The sequence below is a fragment of the Eulemur rufifrons genome, chromosome 7 (assembly GCF_041146395.1).
Source record: "Eulemur rufifrons isolate Redbay chromosome 7, OSU_ERuf_1, whole genome shotgun sequence".
NCBI classification, from domain to species: domain Eukaryota; kingdom Metazoa; phylum Chordata; class Mammalia; order Primates; family Lemuridae; genus Eulemur; species Eulemur rufifrons.
The window spans coordinates 203,259,715-203,281,150 of record NC_090989.1 but is presented as its reverse complement, the minus strand read 5'-3'; the positions used below and the strand labels follow the sequence as shown (position 1 = coordinate 203,281,150).

The 21,436-nt window shown below is 36.4% G+C and overlaps 1 protein-coding gene across 1 annotated transcript in view; it reads right to left on the bottom strand.

Moving 5' to 3' along the window:
• Window positions 1-8,367: 8,367 nt before the first annotated feature.
• The window catches only part of LOC138387136 (contactin-associated protein-like 3), a 211,636-nt gene continuing 198,567 nt past the window's right edge, over window positions 8,368-21,436 (bottom strand). Inside the window, 6 exon segments of the mRNA XM_069474040.1 lie at window positions 8,368-8,998; window positions 9,000-9,108; window positions 13,221-13,292; window positions 13,499-13,729; window positions 20,195-20,282; window positions 21,189-21,322. Coding sequence (XP_069330141.1) covers window positions 8,830-8,998; window positions 9,000-9,108; window positions 13,221-13,292; window positions 13,499-13,729; window positions 20,195-20,282; window positions 21,189-21,322 — 803 coding nt within the window. The 3' untranslated portion in view covers window positions 8,368-8,829.

Genomic DNA, 21,436 nt, shown 5'->3' with positions numbered 1-21,436 from the left:
CACATCAGAATACCCTTGTTCTCAGTCTCAGCTGCTTCCTACTTTGACCTCGTGGTGTACATTGTCATTTGATATTTGTGCTGCAGAGCTACGTTGCTTTTGACCGTAGTAGTGCTACCGCTTTCATCCCACTGCAACATCACTGGACCATCCCTTTCACACATCCCAGGAGCTCAGGACTCTTCTGTCTGCTGTTCTTTTGAACATTTCTAATCTCAGGCTGTGCTCTGAGAATCAGGCAGCATTTTTGCACTTCCATTTCCTAATAACTATCTGTATGCCTCCTGGAAATTGAAAGTGAGGTGGAGTTGAAATCTAATTTCATGTAGGTATGTTGATTAAAATGGAGCAAAGTCTTTACGATATTTCAATACGTATGATTCCAGGACAAAATGAGCAAGGTATAGTAGTGACATATTCTCTATCTCTAGCTGTTTCTCCAGGCTTCTTTAGAAGGATGGATGAAAATGTCATTGGCAGGTCAAATGTCTACTGAGGAGGACTGTGGGAAGACGATGTGAAGTGCTTGACATGGAGTGAGTGCAGATGTGCAGCACTGTTCACCGAGCAGCCCACCACACGATTGAATGGTATAGAGAACATTTGGGAATTAACAGAACTGTGAAGATTTCCCAATATGTATTTTTTAAATTTATTACATAACATAGGAAATAGGAATTTATGTATAGAACAGTAAAAATATCACAATTATTTTGAAATTTATATTGTAATAACTGAAAGATTTATGCATATTTGTAGAAAAAAGAATAAAAGTGATTATCTCTTACAATCTTCCCCCAAACACAGCATTCTTTCCATCTTTTTCTGTTATATAAACATAATGTGATGTGATATATTATGTGAAGTTATAGATGATATATCAAAATTCATACACACATTATATATATACATATATAATCTTTATTGAGGTATAATTTATATACAAAATGTACAGATTCCAAATATAAAATTAAATGAGTTTTAACAAATGTCAACACCCATGTAACCATAACCAATCAAGATATAGAACATTTCCATCACTCCAGAAAGTTCCTTTGTGTTTCTTTGCAGTCAGTCAAGTCCCACCCCATCTCACACCCCAGGCAACTACTGATATGATTTCTACTATTATATCTTATAATACTTTTGCTCATTCTAGAACTTCGGAATGTACTCTGTAGTGTCTGGATTTACTATTCAACATAAAGTTTTTTAGATTCAGCCATGTTCATTGTAGGTACCAGTAGTTTGTACATTTTATAGCTGAGAAGTATTTCATTTTGTGAATATAAAATGATTTGTTTATTCATTTTCTTGCTGAAGGTCATTTAGGTAGTTTACTGTTTTTGGATAGTATAAAGATGCTGTGAACAATCTTGTGTAAATCTTATAGTGGACATAAATTTTTATTTCTTTTCAGAAAACCTAGGATTGCAATTGTTGGGTCATAGATTAGATGTATGTTTAATTATGCAAAACAATGTTAAACTGTTTTTCCAGTAGCATTGTAGCATTTTACATTCCAACAATAATGTGTAAGAATTACAATTGTTCCATGTTCTCAACAACATGTGGTATTGGCAATATTTTTAATCTTAATTACTTCAGTGGATGTTTTTTGTGCTTTTTGTCCAATGGTGTAGCTCCTTTTGTCATTTTTGCCTTTTATCCATTATTTTTATTATTTTTTGCTTTCTAACTATTGAGTTGTAAGAGTTCATTATATACTGTGTTCTGGAAAGAAGTATATCGTGCTCAAGTATAGTGTTGCAAATATTTTCCCCCAGTCTGTGGCTTGAATTCTCTTAACAATGTCTTTAAAGAGCAGTTGTTAATTTGATAAAATCAAGTTTATCAAATTTCTATTTTATATCTTGCTGTTTGTTTTCTATTTGTCTCACTTGTTTTTGTTCCCTTTTTCGTCTTTTTTTTGTCTACTTTCAAATGTTTGTAGTACTCTACTTTATCTACTTATTTATTATTAGGTATTACTGTTTTGTTATTCTAGCATTTGCTTTAGGGTGTATAGTATACAGATGTAATAACTTAAAGATAACTCATAACAGTTAATTTTTAACAGGTATTATGCAACTTCGCATACAGTATAACAACCTTACAAACTATATTTCCATTTTTTTCTCTCTAGGCTTTTGTGCTATTGTTGTCATACCGTTTACTTTCACTTATGTTATAGACCTTACCTGATATCATTATTATTTCTAAACAGTTAGTTATCTTTTAAAGATATTTAAGTAATAAAAAGTATACTTTCTCATGGAATTACTATTTCCAGTGCTCTTCATTCCTTTGTGTAGATCCATATTTCTATCTGATATCATTTTCCTTCTTCCTGGAAGACTTTTAAACTGTTCTTGTAGTGCAGGTCAGCTGGTAATAAATTATTTTAGCTTTTGTATGTCTAAGAAAAGTCATGGTGTAGTTTTCTTACTATTACTTATGTTTGGGGGTTGTTGAGCTTTCTGGATCTGTGGCTTTATAGTTTTCATCAAATATGGAAAATGTTCATTACTTTTTCCAAATATTTTTTACTGTCCATCCATTCTCTTTTCTCCTTTGGAAACTCCAGTTATGCACAGATTAGGCTACTTGAAATTGTCTCCCAGCTCACCGCTACTCTGTTTATTCTTTGTTTTTTCTCTCTGTTTCATTTCGGATATTTTCTATTGCTTTGTCTTCAAGTTTATTAATCTTTTCTTCAAAAAATTCTAATCTGCCATTAATCGATTATATTTTTTTATCTCTTATGTTAAATTTTTCATCTCTAGAAGTTTGATTTAAACCTTTTTCATATCATCCATGTAACATCCTAACCTTTTGAACATATATAGTTATAACTGTTTTAATACTTTTGATTAGTAATTCTAACATCTGTGTAAGTTATGAGTCATTTTTGATTAATTTATTTTTCTCTTCATTATAGGTCATAATTGTATGCCTCTTTGCATGCCTGGTAATTTTTGATTGAATACCAGACATTGTGATTTAACTTTGTTGGATATTGGGTATGTTTATATTCCTGTAAGTACACTTGAACTTTGTTCAGGGATTCAGGTTAGTTATTTGGAACCAGTTGATTTGTTTTTTAGGTCTTTGAAGATTTGTTAAGTGGGACCACAGCAGGGTATAATCTAGGACTTGCCAATACTGAGGCAAGACCTTTATGAATATTTTACCTAATGTCCAATTAATTATGGGGATTTCCAGGATACCTGGTGGCAACCAGCCCGAGCCCTGGTCCTGTATGAACACTGTACACTGGTTCTTCTAATTCATGCATTCTTAAAGGGAGTGATATTGCCCCCTAAAGGGCAAAAATTAGTTCTTGGGGGAAAAGAAAATATGTACTCTTGATGTATAAAGCACAGATATACATACAGTACTGAGGAGATACGCAGTGTATGTATATGTGGTATTAAAATTTCATGGAGGGGTGATTAGAGAAGAAAATGTGTAAAAAGACTCCTTTTGGGGGTCAATAACTTTTTTAAATGTTAATAAGTGCTGCTCTAATTCTTTTGAGTGAGTCTTTTCCTTGCCTTAGGTAGTTTTCACACAGACAAGTGTTGACAAGTACTCTGATACATACTGAAGGGTGACCCTATACAGATCTCCAGACTTTTCTCTATGTGCAGCAATTTCCTCTCTGGTCCTCTGTCCTGTAATCTCTAGCCACCTTGGTATACCTGAACATTCACTCAACTTGGAGGTCTGCTAGGCTTCCCTTAGGCATCCCCAGCCTTGCACTGCTGTCTAGACACTCTCTTAAGTTATAGACTGTGACAATCATAGCACAAGTCTCATTAGTTTGTCATCTTTCAAGAATCACTTACTCCGCCTGATATCCAGCTATTGAAAACCACTGTTTCATATGTTTTGCTTGGTTTAGTGTTATTTTATACAGGAGGGTAAATATGCTATTACTCCATCTTAGCCAGAAATGAAGTAGGAAGTGCATATATATATATATATATATATATAAAGACTTGGAACAATAAAAAATTTATTTAAATTTAATTAAAAGAAAATTTGATTATGTTTACTCAATCTATAGAATTAGTCAGACACTAAAAATGTCAGGACCTGTATTCTAATCCTTTGTTAATAATTACCTATGCAACATTGTATCAAAGCTATGAAGGCCTTTGTGTGATTTTCAGAAATGGGAATAATTGTATGTTTTCCCTCATTAGCTTATTGAAAGAGATAAAATGTGGTATTAGTCATACAAAATGCTTACACAGTCATATAGCTTCTATTTTAAGAGCTTTCTTAAATGTTTAGGTCCCCTCACAAGCTAGCTAAACTATAAATTTTCATATTGCAAAAACTAAAAGTAAGTTAGTCTTGTGATTGTAGACATTTTTATTCACAGAGCAAATGGCACATTGGGAACCTTAAATTTTAAAATAAATAATGATACAATAAAACACAAAAATATAATTTATAGGCAAAAACTAAGTTATCAGTAATTTCAAAAAAATTACTACAGTAAGTAGCTCTTCAGCTTACTTTCCCAACAATATGATTAATGCATAATAAATTCTGCTACTAGTCGTACTGGTAGCAACTTTAACCTTCTTAAACATAACCCACATTAGCACTTCAGTGCACCGTATTAGTGTCTGTTCTCACAATGTATCGGCAACGAACTTAACTTGAGCTGTATCCATTAGGAGCAATGTGAAGGAAGAGGAAAGAGTTGCAGTTGATATTTAATGTCTTTACCTATAGAAAAACTCTATAATTCCTTGAATTAGTTTTTTTTAATAAAAAACTGGTTCTTTCCTTAAACTTAGTTGCTAAAACAGTGTTTATGAATATTCTCCTGCCCAAAATTGGCCAATGAGGTAGCAGGTTAAACAACACACTAATCCTGTTTTGATTTAAAATGTGTCCATTTCATTCTTCTCCAACTTCAAGAATATTTCAGTAACCCATTTGTGTCGCTTATATTATGGATTCCAGAATAACTTCTAGTTATACACAATGAAAGTAATCTTTTATTAAAGAAGAAAAGCCATAAAAATTAATTTTCCATTAAACATTCATTCAGACAAGATGTGAACAAAGATCCAGAACCACTGGTCAGTCTTGGCAGACATAATATCAAGCAGCCTAATATGTTTTTTACTCTGCTAAATAACACTAGGAAGGTAGCAGGGTGGGCTTCTCTTCAGAGTGAAGTTGAGAGAGAAAAGTGTTAGTTTAGCCCAAGAATGGCAACTTATTAGCACTGTCCCCGGAAGAAATCAACTCTCACATCCTTGTTTTTGTTTTATCTATAAACCTGAGGAATGAGGTAAAACCAAAAATCTCATGTACATGACCTATTCTACTCCATGTTTCTATTACTATGAAGGGTCAGACAGTCTGAATGAAAATATTTTAGCTTTACTATGATCCTTCATAATAATAGAGTTATGGGGTAGAATAGGTCTTATATAAGAATTAACTACTATCAAAATGTATTAAGTTTGTGCTTGAAATAACTCATAGGAAATGCTATCTCATAGGAAATGATAAAAGATTTAGAGTGATTTCCTAAGGTAAATTTGGATCATAATATCAAGATAACACCATTCACCAATGCCACCATTTTACAGAGATAAGCCTCAATTCATATTAACCACTCTATTTTTAATATTAGAATTTCAAAGTTTCTTAAGAATGAGAAATTTCAGCATTCTCAAATGAAGAATGTTAATTATATGTTACTTTTTAAAATTTGAAAACAAAATTTGGGAAATCATTATATTTTTATAGAAGAGTGCTACTTGCAACTAGCATCTATATATTTAAAGAATGTTTAGTGACTAAGTTCTCTGCACCAATAAAAAATACTTAATCCACATTTTAGTAAGTTGATTGTTAAATGGTTGCTCTCTGGCAAAAGTTTATTTATTTATTATTTTTTTATTTTTTGAGACAGAGTCTCAATCTGTTGCCCGGACTAGAGTGCCGTGGCGTCAGCCTAGCTCACAGCAACCTCAAACTCCTGGGCTCACGTGATCCTTCTGCCTCAGCCTCCTGAGTAGCTGGGACTGCAGGCAATCACCACCATGCCCGGCTAATTTTTTCTATATATTTTTAGTTGTCCAACTAATTTCTTTCTATTTTTAGTAGAGACAGGGTCTCGCTCTGGCTCAGGCTGGTCTCCTGAGCTCAAACGATCCGTCCGCCTTGGCCTCCCAGGGTGCTAGGATTACAGGCGTGAGTCACCACGCCCGGCCACAAAAGTTTAAATATATACATTCACAGATATTTTTACTTCTAACAATCAGTAAAGATTTATCTCTTTTTGTTTCACTTTGTGTTTAACAATTTAAAACTTACCAGACAATAAACACCAGATCATAAAAAAGTCAACAAATCTTAATAATCTCAAAATATATCAGAGGGTCAAGTAATGCACAAACATACAGAATGCATTTATCTGTACTTGTTTTGTATAAATTAGGAAAAAACACATAATTGCCTAATTTAAATTTTACACAACTTTCCTTAAAATATTTTTCTTATTTTATTTGAAAAATGAACTTATTTTCAAATAAGAAGATAAAATTAAAAAAATCACAAAGAGTGGATGATGTATCAGTGAAATGTGGTGCATCTGTTTTGCTGTCTTGTAAAAAGTGCAGAAAGCAGCGGGTGGTAGTGTTTTATTCTCTGTAACCCTATAAAATTCCAGCCATCAAAATCTTCTGTGGAATAAAATAAGTGTCTGTAAAAGTTTTAGTGATTACATGATGTCTACATGCGCTAATAAAATGTACTATATCTTTGTTGACTCCTTCCCCATCTTGGACAGGTCTTTGAGAAAAAAAAACCAAAACCAAAACCAAAAATGTGTATTATTCATCAAGATGTGTCCTTCATATATTGCTATATTAAGAGAGTCATACAGTAGAAATAGAAAATCTTTCATCAGTCACTTAAAGAAACATCAATAGAGATGTAGCATTCTGAGAAGAGATCATTTGTTGAGAGCAGACTTAAGACAGAGAGTATCTATATTCATTCTTTCAAAAATAACACAAATGAGAAGATGGAAATTCAGTTATGTAATAATAATGCTGAACTGATATATTTTCAATTTCAATTGATGTGGACAAACTACGAGGTCTGATCTAATTACTCCTTGGCAGGCAGTTGGTATCTGGAATATGAAGAGTGTAGCATCATTGTTTTTACATAATTGGCTCATTGAATCCAAATGGTGGTTCATGCAATTATCAAATAAGCACTGTGTTAATATCAGTTCCTGGAACTGTCCCCATAAAGTTAATTCCACTCCTCTGCTACCTCAGTGTGTGCAAACCTTAATGAGACATGTTCCAGTTCATAGCATATATTCAGTTTGGGGTAATCTATGAGAATTTGGCCCCATGCTCATAAAGCTATGATTAGCATGGCAGATTTAAAGCAGATCATGTAAATGCTGTCTTTCCTTAGAGTGAGCAGCTTTCAGTTAAATTCTAAAAGCAATTAGATGAGAGGATAACACACAATGATATTTATGCCTAGAGCAGTTCAAAATTTAGAAAAGGAATTGGAGCTCTTCTGTTAATGCTAATTTTCTTTAAAAAAAAAAAAAAAAGAAAAAGAAACCCTGGAAAGATGCTCTGTATGACTGCAGTCCCCAACCCCTGGGGACCAGGCCACAGAGGTCCTCCACCTCCCCACCCCCTACCCTGTCCATGGAAAAATTAAAAATCGTCCTCCATGCAACTTGGGAAGCTGGAGGCTGCACAGGAGGTGAGCAGTGGGCGAGTACAGGAGGCGAGTGAGCGAGTGTATTTACAGCTGCTCTTGCTCCCCCTCGCTCGCTCGCTCGTGTCACTGCCTCAGCTCCCCACCCCCTTCCATGAAACCAGTCCCTGGTGCCAGAAAGGTTGGGGACTGCTGCGAGTGTACAACATAATATAGTTACAGGAAATCAAAGGCAAATTGGTAACAACATTTAGAAAAGAGAAATATAGAATGATAAAGAAAAACTGATATAATCTCTCAATATTTTGGGGAAATAAGTTTAGGATTATGTTTCATTCAGGTATTACTATAAATGAAGGATAACTCTTTCAGTGTAAGAAGCAGTGTTTATATCTGGTTGTAAATTTAGTTAAAAACATAATCACAATTTACAAAAACTATAATTACAAATTACAAAGAAAAATAGCCAGACTATCTTGTATTGACATCCTCTATGTACTTTGTTACCTATCAAGTTTCGGTTCCATTACAAAATTAAATAGCTAACATTCAATATTGATTTCAACATTAAAATTTATCAAAATGATTAAAAACAGTCAATTAGAAAAAGCAATACACCAAAAATAACAGTAATATTTCCAGTTTTCTACTGCACCGTACTGACCATCAGGCAGGGTGAGACAGGGCTGCTCAGTTTCGGCAGGCCTCTTGGCTCTGTGTTCCAGAATACGGAAATGCCAGGGAAGGTGACCAAGGAGCACTTCCTGTTTTACAAATATCAGCAGAGGATCAAAAAAGGGATCCCAGGTAAGTTTCCAAGTAACAAAAAACGTCAGAGTGGAACTGTGTCTTTTACATCTGAACAAAAGTTCTGTCACATTTTTCAAGAAATTAGAAGCAAAGCTTTGTAGCCATTTTCTCATCTAAAACCCACAATTCTTACACAAATTAAACCAGTTTTGGAAGAGAGCATTTGAGAAGGGAGAACTACCCTACCCGACAGGGATGAAAGACTATCCCTAGTTCGCTGTCCCTAAACTGACAGTGGAGGAATGTGTTTCTCTGAGGAGGAAGGGGCCTCCCAGAGCACTGGAGGCTTCAGTGCTGTCCCCAGCCAGCTGACTGCAGTGCCCTGACGGCAAGCAGGAAAGTCGAGCAGTCATGGTGACAGATTGGCCACAGCTGCCAATCGCAGGACATGCTCTGCCTCTCACTGACTGTGTTTTGGACATCAAGCTCACTTGTCAGAGCCATCTTAGCACTCTTCATTTTTGGAGATTTTCGACTCATTTTCTTTGCTTAACTTTCTCTGTTGATAAATTCGTACGGCTACGGCAGTGATACAGAGCAAAATAAATATCACAACTGCTATGACACCTAGAGAAGGAAGAAAAAAAAGATGATGTCAAAATATAAATGGCGATTTTTGTCCCAACCAGAGGCTTTGCAGATGAAGGGAATAAAAATATTTTACTCCAAAATATACTTCTGCCACATATTTTGAGATGGCTGTTAGGGAGGCCTGCAAAGCTGTCTTTTGTGGGGGACATTTACATCTTTAGAGAAAATCTGCATTGATGCAGCCAGGCTTTCTCAGAGCTCTTCCTTTTTCTGGATCTAGGAAATATTAACTGAGAGCCTGACACCTTTAAAGATCTGAAAGAAACATTTACCATCTCTTTTCTCTGAGGGCTGCTACCTGTGAGGTTTCATCTACCTAACAAGCCTCTTCTTCTCCACCCTCCCATACCCTGTTTTGCTAGTATCCCAGTCCCTATTCTTTCCGTAACCCTGAGCTGATATATACGCTTCTGAACCCCACTGGGGAGGCTGTCACTCTGTGGTTCTCTCCATGGGCATGTTAGTAAATTTGTATGCCTTTTCTCTTACTGATCTCGTTTTGTGAGTCGATTTTTCAGTGAACCTTCCGGGGGCAAAGGGGAAGTTTCTTGGTGGCCCTTACACAGATATCATTGCTTAATAAGTTAGGTTAAAATAAAACCACCATCTATTATACCATAAATTGGAAACATCAAAACTCAGGAATTTTAAGGCCAGGTGGTTTTATAATATTTTATATATTTCTAAGTTACTACAACTTTTAGATATGGCTGTCTTAGGCTTTTTTCCTAAAGGCATATGGTAATTGGATTTCAGCTAATGCCTTCAGATTTAAAAGCACTATAAACTAAAAATCCTAAGCCCCCCACTGACTGAATGGGTAACAGAGGTAAAGATCTGAAAAAGAGCAACAAACTTCTCTTTCCTTTTCCTCAAACCATTTGTCCTCGTTCTTCCTTCTCACTGATTCAGCCTCAGGAACAAGTACTGAACTTTCAGTAACAAAAGGACCCCCTTTTGGCTAAAGGAACCTCAAAGAAAGCTTAGGACTGAGTTGCTGGAGGTCTGACACACCTCCTTATAACCCCTCCCTTTTGGAGTTTAGACTAATTGCAAACTGGACCCAAGGCCATGCAAGGCAAAGGTTAAATCATGCCTGCAAGCCATCAATTTGCTTAACAGATCACTCTGAGTATATTGTAGCTTGCTCTCTGATTAATAAACTCCCTTATCTTAACTCAAGCATTCCTTTCTACTGACTCCAAGTCTTTAGACAAAGCTTTACAATTACAAATCAAAGAATCTTTGAACTCACCTATAACCTGAAGCCCTGCCCCCTCTGCTTTTTGCTTTCTCAGGCCAAATCAATGCATACCTTCCATGTATTGATTTACGATTTGATCTGCAGTTCCTGTCTCCCTAAAATGTATAAAATCAAACTGTAACCCACCTGCCTTGGGACCACTTGCCCAAGGCTTCTTGAATATGGCTCTTTGGGCCATTGGTCACTCATATTTGGCTCAGAATAAACCTATTAAATTATTTTACAGACTTTCATTTTTTTCTGTTAGCAGCACAAATACATATAAGTCTGTAACCCCATATGCATCCTTCAGTTAACAAGTGGGGAGTATATAGACAGTGTTTAGCACCATCAGAAATCATTAAATGATACTGTTAGTACAATGAAATGGATACACTTTAATGAAATCTTTAAAAAATACTTTTATGATGATATACTTTTGAAATACAGTTGTCCAACATATATGTACTCAAACTCTATTGCCAAAAATATTCTAGGCATATTTATTAAGTTTATATATATGGAATGTGGATTATTTGAAAGAGCCAGGTATAAATATTCTAAAATATTGACACTATTAGCTATGCCAGTGATTCTTAACCCTTGCTGCACAAGAAGCCAGTAAATCTGGATAACCGAGTAGCAGGCCTGGGTACCAGTACTTTTATAAATTGTATTTGGCTTTAGTCCACAGCCAGAGTGCCAAAGCAGGAAAGCCGTGTCTCCAAAAGCTGCTTACTGAAGCAATCACATTAGTGAAGAATGAAAGTCAAATCTATGCTAAAGCAAATGAATATGTAAAAAGACAAACTTTTGAAGGAAGCCAAAACATGTCACCCCAAATAAGCTTTTTTGACATAGATATTTTTGAGCTAAAGGCAATTAAGAAGTAAATAGAGGAAGAGCCTCCTCAATCCTCCAATCCTCCTCCTTTTCCACCTAAGGACAGGAAGTAAATTTTCCTTTACTGCAGACAACTCCTACCAGCTCAGAGATGGCACCAGAGAAATCTGCAAACAAACATTATTCCATCAGTTTATTCCCATATATTTACTTCCCACAGTTTCTTGCCTTTAGAAACCTAAAACTGCTTTCCATTGTCCCGTCATTTCTCTACAAATTTGTTGTTCTTTGTTGAAGATGCTATGTAAACCAGAGTTCTAAAACCACTGCTCTGAGTTACCTTTCACTGAGGTTTCTCCCACGTGCTGTGCACTGCACACATTAATAAACTTGCTTTTCTTTTGTTAATCTCAACTATGAATTTATGAGGGTTGAGAAGAAATTATATTTCCTCCCTGACACTTTCACTGCCCACATCATAAATTTAAGATAATTCACAAAAATATTAATTTATATCTCAGGTAGTAACTATTAGAAAACACAACTGCCTTTGTGAAGGCCCAGGGGAAGCCTTCTACACACAACTTCTGTCCATTCCCTCCTTGAGAGTCCAAGAAAGAATTTCTCAGGGGAATAGAAAACTGCTAAGACTTACTGTTTAATAGCATCACATTCCTACATTTACTCAGTATATCTTCCCAATGATATTTGACCAAAAGCAATAAAATTCTAAAGGTAAGTGCTTTTGTTCTGATATCAATTTGCCCCTTATACTTGCTCCCTGAAGGCCAGCACTAACTCTGACATTGTGCAAATATTTGTAGGACTTGTGAAGCTACTCAAAATGCTGAGCATACTGAAATTGCTTTTGCATTGCAATGACAAGTCTCCTAAAAAATCAGGATTGATTTAGGATTGGATTGGATTTAAAATTGAACACAAAAGTCTTCCTTTTGGATATACATCATTGACCAGATTCTCACAGAAAACTGTTTAAATACAGTTTTTGTTCATCAGGTCATGTATTTTTAATTTCTACCTTATTAATTTGAAAGAGTAAAAGAATTGACATAGCGATGGAAATGTTAATATCCTCAACTGAAATTTAGTCAGAACTTTAGAATGTCTGAATTGTTTTCTACCATTTTGGAAGAAAAAATATAGCTTACTTTTGTATGTGCTGTGGAGAGTATGCAGAATAAAAAACCAAATAACATTTCAATAATTAATTAATTAATTAATGAGGAAAGGTAAATGCTTATTTTTTGCACTAGTTCTGGATAAATTATATTTCAGGAAAAAATACCATTTTCATTGCCAATAAGTTATTTAATATAACTTTATTAAATCATGATGTTTAATTTTACTTTTCTTCAATTAAAAACAACCACAAAATACCCAGTCTATTAGACTAATTCTTTCTAAAATATGATTAAAAGTGAAATTTATAGCAGCTATTATTGGTGTACAACATTGTGAATGTACTTAATGCCACTGAATTGTATACTTTGAAATAATTCACTTTAAATAATGTTATGTGTATTTTAAAAAATTTTAATAAGTGAAATATTGTCAGGGGAAGCATCCAAACCATGCAAATTGCCATTTAAAAAGTATCATAAAGTATGTGCTCAGATAATTAGCTCAGCTTAAGTTTTCATTGCTTTGACATAATTACTTGGAACTCTGTCCAAAGAGCCATTTATTTCCTTTAAAAATATCTCATAGGTCCTAGGGAATACAGCTATTTTCAAATTTAAAACTTTTCATTATTAGTTTTGTAATTATTCTTTAAAAAATATGTTTCAGTGAAATTCTTACTAAGTATGTCCAGGGAAGATGAAATCAGTAAATAATACCTCAGAAATCCAACACAATATGTGGCACCTTGACCTCACCACTGAGTGTTGATGCTTTGGTATATTTTCCTGTTATGTTAACCAACTCTCTACTGTCAAAGTGGCACTAATTCCCGGGACGAGCTCATTCAAGGCCTTTTTACCTCCGATGACTGCAGAGTCACTTCTGTCTGTGTTACGTAAGGGCTCTCCCTCGTCTGTTGGTCCAGAACGGCCTACGATAGAAAAAGGGGGAACGATATGTTTGTTAGCTTGATTCAATCCCTCCACAATATACGCATATATCAAAATTTTGTCAATTAAAAATAAACACATAGCAAAAAAAAATTAATGATGGAAGCGAGAAAAGACTTCAGAGAAATTCTCAAACGTTTGCAGGAAGCGCATTGTCTGAGCGCACCAGGGCAGAGGGGCCACGCACCTGCGCCCCCCGCGAGCCGGGGAGCCAGTTCCCGCGCCGGGGAGCCGGAGCCCGTCCCCGCCGCGCAGCGGGACGCGGCGACCACGTGGCCGCGGACAGTGACCCTCGCGGGGCCGCCGGGGCGCAGCGCCGCCTTCAGGGGAGCCGCGCGGCCGAAGCGCACAGCGGAGAGGCAGCCGGTGAAGCCGCGTGCTGCTGCCCGCCGCGTGTCCGGGTCCGCGCCGGGGGGCTCTGCGGGCAAGAGAAGCGGGACACAGCGTTAGGGCGCAGGGGCAGGACGAGGACGCGGGGACGCAGGGACGCCCGTACTGGCATGGCAATCCTTTGTCCTTTCATCCCTAGGAGAGGACAGCCAGACCTTTGCCTCTTGGCAACTTTCCATTGCCAGGGTTAGGAGAGGCAGGTTTTCAGTGTGATTGGTTCAAATGCGGACGGCTGGCTCTCTGTAAGTAACAGCTTGTTGGAAAAGCAGGGTTGGGGGTTGGGGGTTGGGGGAGTAAACCCACCACTAATGGACGCGGTGAGCACTGGGTGTGGCAAAGTCATAACATGTAACCAAAATGTTTGTAACCCCATGAAATCCTGAAATAAAAAAAAAGAAACCCTCTGCCATTTAATTTTAGCCAATAATCCAGGAGATTACAGTAAAGTGACTCATGGAGATGAAGACAGAGCTCTGGAAATCCTTTCTAATTGTTTTGGCTTATTATGTGCTATTTTGTATGATATATATGGATTTATGACTTATACTGTCTTAATAAATTGTACCTTTTATCACCAGATAATGTCCTTCTTTATCTTAAGATTAGATTACGTTCTAATCTTAAATTTGATCTTCTCTGATAGTAATATTGCATTTCTTAAATTTGTCAGCTGTTACCTGCTTGTCCTTGGCATACTCCTTCTTTTTCAATATTGTAAGTGCATTTAACTGGTTTTCTTTAATCCTAGTATGACAGAATTTAGTCCATTCACATGTAGAGTAGCAACTGCTGTATTGATTTTATTCTTTTTAATTTACACTATTTTACATGGTTGTTTCATCTTTTCATCTCTTTTTCTTTATTTTACTGGTTTAACCAGTTTCTTTCTTTTTCCCCCTTTTTCCTTTTGTGACTTTGAGAGCTCAACCTTCCTACCATACACAATGAAAAGCATTCTTTTACTCCATTATATGAAAACATGGTCTTTTCCCACAAGGCCATTCACCCATCTCCCAACACTCCCCCATTCACCCCCACTCTCACTTGATGGGTTTCCTCCCTCTCCCAGTGGGGTCCCCCACAACAATTCTTCCCCACAGGGGAGGCTTGGAAAGTTTTTATTTTTCTTCTCTCAATTTTTTCATTCTTACATTCCTTGCTTTGGTTTTACTCTAATACATTTAGTTCCTGACTAGAATTACAATTTTCCTTCATTTGCTTTTGTTCTCTTATGTTTATCCTATTTCAAGAATCTTTATATAATTGATTTTTTTCTAAGAAAGAACTTTGACAGGATTGACAAAGATTCTCCCTTTGACCCAACTTTAGCTCAGCTATCACTGACCTTTGGTTTTTGCATTGCCCAGTTTAGCAAGAATCCTGCCAAGTGAATCCCCCACCCTCAGTATCTGATCACCCTTCTCAGCTCTCACCATCTTCCCCTCTTCCCTGCCATGTCTGATCATCCTGGCCTGGCTTCACCAAGAATCCTGTCAGGTCAGTTTAGCAAGAATTACTCTACCCTATTAGTAATTTTCTATCCACTGACTCCCCTGCCCCAGCTAGTCTGCTCCTTGGCTATAAATCCCCACTTTTCCTTGTTGTATTTGAAGTTGAGCCCAATCTCTCTCCCCTACTGCAAAATCCCATTCCAGTAGTTTCTACACCTATTGTGATAGTCCTGAATAAAGTCTGCCTTACCGTTTTAACAGGTGTCAGAGTATTTTTTGCTTTGACACAATACAAGATGACTTTACATTAAATAGTTGTATTTTAGAGAAGAGTCATAATTTTAGGGGAGATTGACTCTTAAAAACGTTGAATAAAAACATTGATGATTTAAGGGTAATTATGTACTCCCAGCTTTTAACCAGCACTGCTGGCGATTTTCATAGAACAAATTTTTAGTAAAACTTAATTCCTACTGTGTTGACATGTGTATATATATGACTCCCCTGTTACCTTGGCATGGCAACACTGTCAAAGCCCTTCACTTTTGCTCCTCTTAGCTGATTAGCTGTAACCAAAAATGTATGTTGACCCATCTGGCCTCCCTTCCCGTGCTGTCTCCACCTGTGTGGTCCTGCATCCAGGCCCCTTCTAATTCTCTCTTCTCTTCCATCAAAGTCTGCTCCTGAGTAAATTTACTTGTGCATAAATCCCTGATTATGGTTTTTGTTCACACTCTTAGGAGTATGAGTATTTTAGCAGAAGGCAAGGCATTAGGCCAAGGGAATGGATCTCTAATATGGAATTTGAAACATTAGCACTTGAAGTTGTAGAAAAAAGAATATTTGAGGTAGGGCTGCCTTCCGAGCCCACTGAACTCATGCCAAATAGACAGACGTCTGATCTCACAGAAGAGTGCCACTTGGTTGATCTAAAGAAGGAAATGACTAGATAAGTGGACAATCTTCTACACTTGTGCAATACAGTAGACATCGCTACATGTGACCACTGAAATTCAAATCAATTAAAATTTTAAAAAATAACAAATTCAGTCCCTCAGTTACACTGGCCACATTTCCAGCACTTAAAAACACACTTGTTTCAAGTGTGTGTAGGGACTGCCATATAGAACAGCACAGATATTTCATCATCACAGAAAATTCTATTGGATGGCATTGGTCTGGCTGACTTATAATTTCACACACCGTAAGACATTGGCAATCCCCACTGACTCCTGGTTAATGGATTAAGTTAGAAAATCTTAGAATTTTCTACTAAAGGGAATCTTAGAAATAATTTAGTCCAGCTTCCTCATTTTACAGGTAAAGATAGTCAATTGTTGATCTTTCTTGAAAAAAACCTGCAAAATCTCTCATCTTCTTGATTTTTTTTAGACTTTTTGTGTGTTTTTGTTTTATAATGTTGGGAGAGGCGATCCACCATTGGCTCTGAGTGTTTGCCTGTTTTACTAGGTTTGCCAAGAAATGGAAGACTCTGCTAGTGCTTTACTCAGGCCATTTCTCAAGGCTGTATTTGGAGGAAGCAACCTTGAGGAATGAGGTCATATCTCCCTCCAGGACAAAGCATAGTCTTGTTTACTGCTTGCTATAAAATCAGTGGATTCCCCAAGCTCAGTGTTCCTCAGCTGCAATGCAAACTCACTGCAGGTGCAGCATTCATCTGGGCCCCTGTCATTGTCCCCTAAGACTTGAGGTCCAAAGGGATGCAATGCAAACATGCTGATGCTCATGAGGCCTGCTGTACCATGAGTAATAGAGTCCTTTGTCTCTACCAGGAGTCTTACGCGTCATCTGCCAGCATTACAAAACAGTTATCGTCTTGTGTAACTTACTAGCTTGTAAGTCAGGTAAAATCCAAATCCCAGACCCAACATATAACATCCCTTCTAAATGAGACAAATACCATACCATAAAAGTAATGTAAAATATGTAGGTCAATTGAGTTTTAAGTGTTAAAATTATATGTCTTATGTGACATCTCCATACAGAACTCAAAAGGCAGTTCCCAGAAATATTTAATTATGAAAACTATTTGGCATTATCACATATATAGAGCTCTGTTTGAAATACAATCCTGCAATGCATTTTCTTCTATCCAGAATATAAACTTCCTAAGGTTTATAAGCACAGCTGTATTAGTGTGTAACCATCTACAGGCTTTTTTTTTTTTTAATTTTCTGGGAACAGTCAAAAAGACACATTCTCAGCTTCTGCACTTTGTTTTGTTTATATGTGTGTGTGTGTGTGTGTGTGTGTGTATTTAAGTTACTGTTTAAACATACACAGCAAAATAAAAAGAATACCAATAGTACCAAAGCAGGTGAAGAAACAAAATGTAACCAAAATTGTTGTCAAAACTGCAAGGGGTTTCGGTCTAGATCCAATTGATCGTCACACAAAAATCCAATTATAGAGACAACGAGGGTTGCCAAGGAAAAAACGAAATTTTAATACAACAGATGTCTTGCCAGGAGAACATGAGAAGTTGCCTCAAATCCACCTCCCAGACTAAGGGAGACCATGGGCTTTGAAAGGAGGGGCCAGGTGCCTTGGTCCTGGTGTGTCTTATAAGGGGCTATGTGCATTGGGAAAGGTCATGGGGGATGATGATTCTTGGCAAAAAGAATCTTGTTCAGGGACCTTTGGAATCTTAAGTCCTTTGTCTTGCAGAACATCTGTCATTTCTGGGAAACATCTTAAAAGGTCAAGTAATTAAGGGAGAGGGTTATATAGGGATAATTGAAATTTGTTCAATAGGGAGCCATTTACAAAATGATAGTTCACATTTACTGGATTATAGTATTTTAAGTGTTCACATTCTTTAAGACTACATCTCAGATAAAATTCAAAGCTATGTAGGAAATTAGACATCTAAAGAGTTTACATTTAAATAGGTTTACTCTGAATTGATCTTGTGATAACCAATCTGAATGGTCTTCATTAAGTAACACTACTCAAATGGCAAGATAATAACAGCATTTTAATTATGATGGATGCTGGGTCATTTTTGTCAAAGGCATGTTAAGGTATATATTAATAAATTAGATTGGATATGAGCATTATTTTATTAGAATTGATCACATACTAGCCTATGTTGCCTATTAACGTGAATTTTTGTGACATGTGAGGGTCGGTATTGTCTCTCTTGTTCAGAGCCTTTCTCAATGCTTAATAAACTGTTCATAGTTGTTGCTCACCAAGTATTTTTGAACAAATGGATGGATCAATGATTCACAGGGACTCATGAGAAACATACTGATAACTTAGCAGAGAGTGTTTTGAGTAACTTTCTCTAGAAAATTAGTGGCTTCACTATTAGTCAACTTGTTGGCCTATTTACCATAAGTTAAAGAAAGCACTTCTTATATAACCCTAAACTTAAATATAAAATTGTAGTCTTCGTTTAATTATTAAATGATCTGAAAGCAGCAAAAAATTTGCTATCCAGAACATGAAGTGTTTTATTAATTTTTCTGTCAATGGAAAAGAACTCAAACTCTGTAAAATAACTTAAAGAGGTTTACCTTGAGTCAAATATGTGTGGCCATGGCCTGAGAGCCACACCCAAGAAGCCTTGAGCAAGTGGACTTTCCGTGGTTGGGTTACAGTTTGGTTTTATACATTTCAAGGAGACAGGAATTACGCATAACATCACAGATCAATACATGGAAGGCGTACATTGGTCTGGCCTGAAAAGCCGGGACATCTCAAAGTGGGGGGTGGGGGAATTACAGGTTATAGGTGGGTTTAAAGATTCTTTGATTTGTAATAGGATAAAGAAATGAAGCTTTGTCTAAAGGCCTCGAATGTTTTAAGATAAGGAAGTCTGTTAATCAGAGAAACAAGCCATCAGACATATACTCAGACTCAAGTGATCTATTAAGTAAATTGATGACCTACGGGTGTGGTTTAAGGTTTGTCTTGCATAGCCTTAAGCCTTTTAATGAGTTACAAAGGATAGCTCCAAGAAAGAAAGGGGGCATGTCTGACCCCCTTTTCATGGCCAGCAACTCAGCTTTAGGCTACTTCTGGGGTCCCCTTGGCCAAGAGAGGGTCCATTCAGTCATCTGGGGGACTTAAGATTTTATTTTAGTTCACATTTGATTATTATCTCTACTTCTAGGCACAGGCAAAATAAATATTTATAACTTTCTGACTATACACTTCATTGCTGAATTTGAACTTGTTTTTTATACTATAAGTTACGTGCCTTTTAATATACTGTCCTCAAATAAAAACATTAACACATCTTCAACTCCATGTACTTATGTATTTAAAGGAAAAGAAAAATGCATATAATGAATATTATTCTATTTTGATCCCCTTCGTATGACATATAGTATAGTTTTCTTAATTGATTTACATAGCCTTTTAAAAAGATTGTTTTCCTCAGTTACTATGTTATTAAGTTTAAAGCTAAGCTGTGTTTTTAAAAATGCTTCCCTGTCAGTATGATAGGCAATTATTGTAACATTCTACCTGGTGTAATAGGTATTTATGAACATTCCTCGCCTCTCCTGTTGGATACTAGAGTCATAGAGGACAGAAACAATAGGCAAAGTCAGACTCAGGACAGGTTACAACCGTATTCATCTGCTGAAAGAAAATAAACATTTTCTTCCTCTTGTCTTCAACTCAAACTTAGTTTTATCATTAAATGGAGGTCTCTGGAGTTGATGCTGATTAACGCATAATCTGTGAACTTTGTATCTGCTTTGATAACATTTCACTTTTCAAGAGGTATTATAAAAATACCATGATCCATTATGCATGATTGCCAAGTGGGAGGTTAAGTGTGGAAGTATTTTTCCAGGAACACCCTCACACGTCTCACAGCAGCACTTACTCATGATTATAGGTACACTCAGGCAAGAGTACTGTTTGCATCTTGATTGTCACTCACCGGGAAATTAGTATTCAAGTAAGACAAGGAGCTTCTTTCAGCATGATGAATGCTTTTAGAGTCTGTGACATGACACTTAGGATCTGATGTTTTTGGGGAAAAAGCTCTTTCTTCCACTTACCTAAAAACTTTCCCAATATGAGGGATTTGACAGCGTTGAATTCTGTCCCTGAGGACAAGATGACTTGTTTCTTTGCGCTCTGGTTAACCTGTTAGATGTTCCATGAGAAGCAAACATGAAAAGGAAATGCAATTTTAATGATAAGGAAGCAAAGGGAGAACAGGGAAAAAAAGATAAAAATAAATCACTGGTAAGTGCCCCTAGAAAGGATCAAGAAACCACCTCTGAACAATTAATCATTTAGAATGGGAAGCTATCTTATAGGCAGTTCCTAGGATGCCATCAGCTACCTCTCCACCCACTGTCTACTCCCTTCCCGGCTTTACCCTTCTTCAGAATGGAAGAATCTGTAATTGGCAGAATCCACAAAAAAGACGGAATCAACTGTTTTAAGCTTAAAAACTTACTTATTCTATGGAGAAAACCTGAAACATAAAGCCAAGAATTGCTGTTCTATGTACAGATTTAAAGTACATTTTCCTTCAAATGTCAGTGACAATGTGTAATTTACTTACTCTGTTCTTACTCAGGTTTATTTTCTTGTATATTCCCACGTTAATGAATACTTGTGTACTTTTTTACCTGTGACTGAATTGCTGTAGTATATGTTGCTTTATAATCAGAATGGGGAAGGTTCCCACTGAAATATCAGCTAACAGATTCCACCAATAGTCACCGTGATAAACTAGGGAAAATTTCCCTACTGAGTAAAGTAGAACATATAAGGACATTTTGGTATTTTAAATGGTAAAATATTAACAATAACTTTGATGGAAGTACATGGCTAAGCACACAAAACAAAGCAAAATAAACAACCACCTCTCCTTCTCCTAATCCTGGCTGCATTTGACTTCCTATCCTTGACTTATGGAAGAGCAATACTGAATAGGTGGTTGTTTTATTAACACTTATTATCACATTTTTGCATTAGGTTACTCATTCTCAGAATCATAACCATAATGTGGCTATTTTGACTTTGATGTTGCTGCATTACCTCTACCATGACCACTGCTTCTTCTCTGCTAATCTTCACCTGGTGAAGGTGCCCATCAGCCATGTTTTTAAAATCAAAGTTAAAAGCGTCAGGATCTTGATGTCTGTCTAGTTTGTACCTAATTTGAAAACTTCCTAAAGAGAAAAAACAAATGACATTTAAAATTAAAATATTTTACAAAACTCTTACTGCAGGTTCTAGAGCACTTTTATTATTATTATTTACTTAAGGCACTTTTGAATCTATTT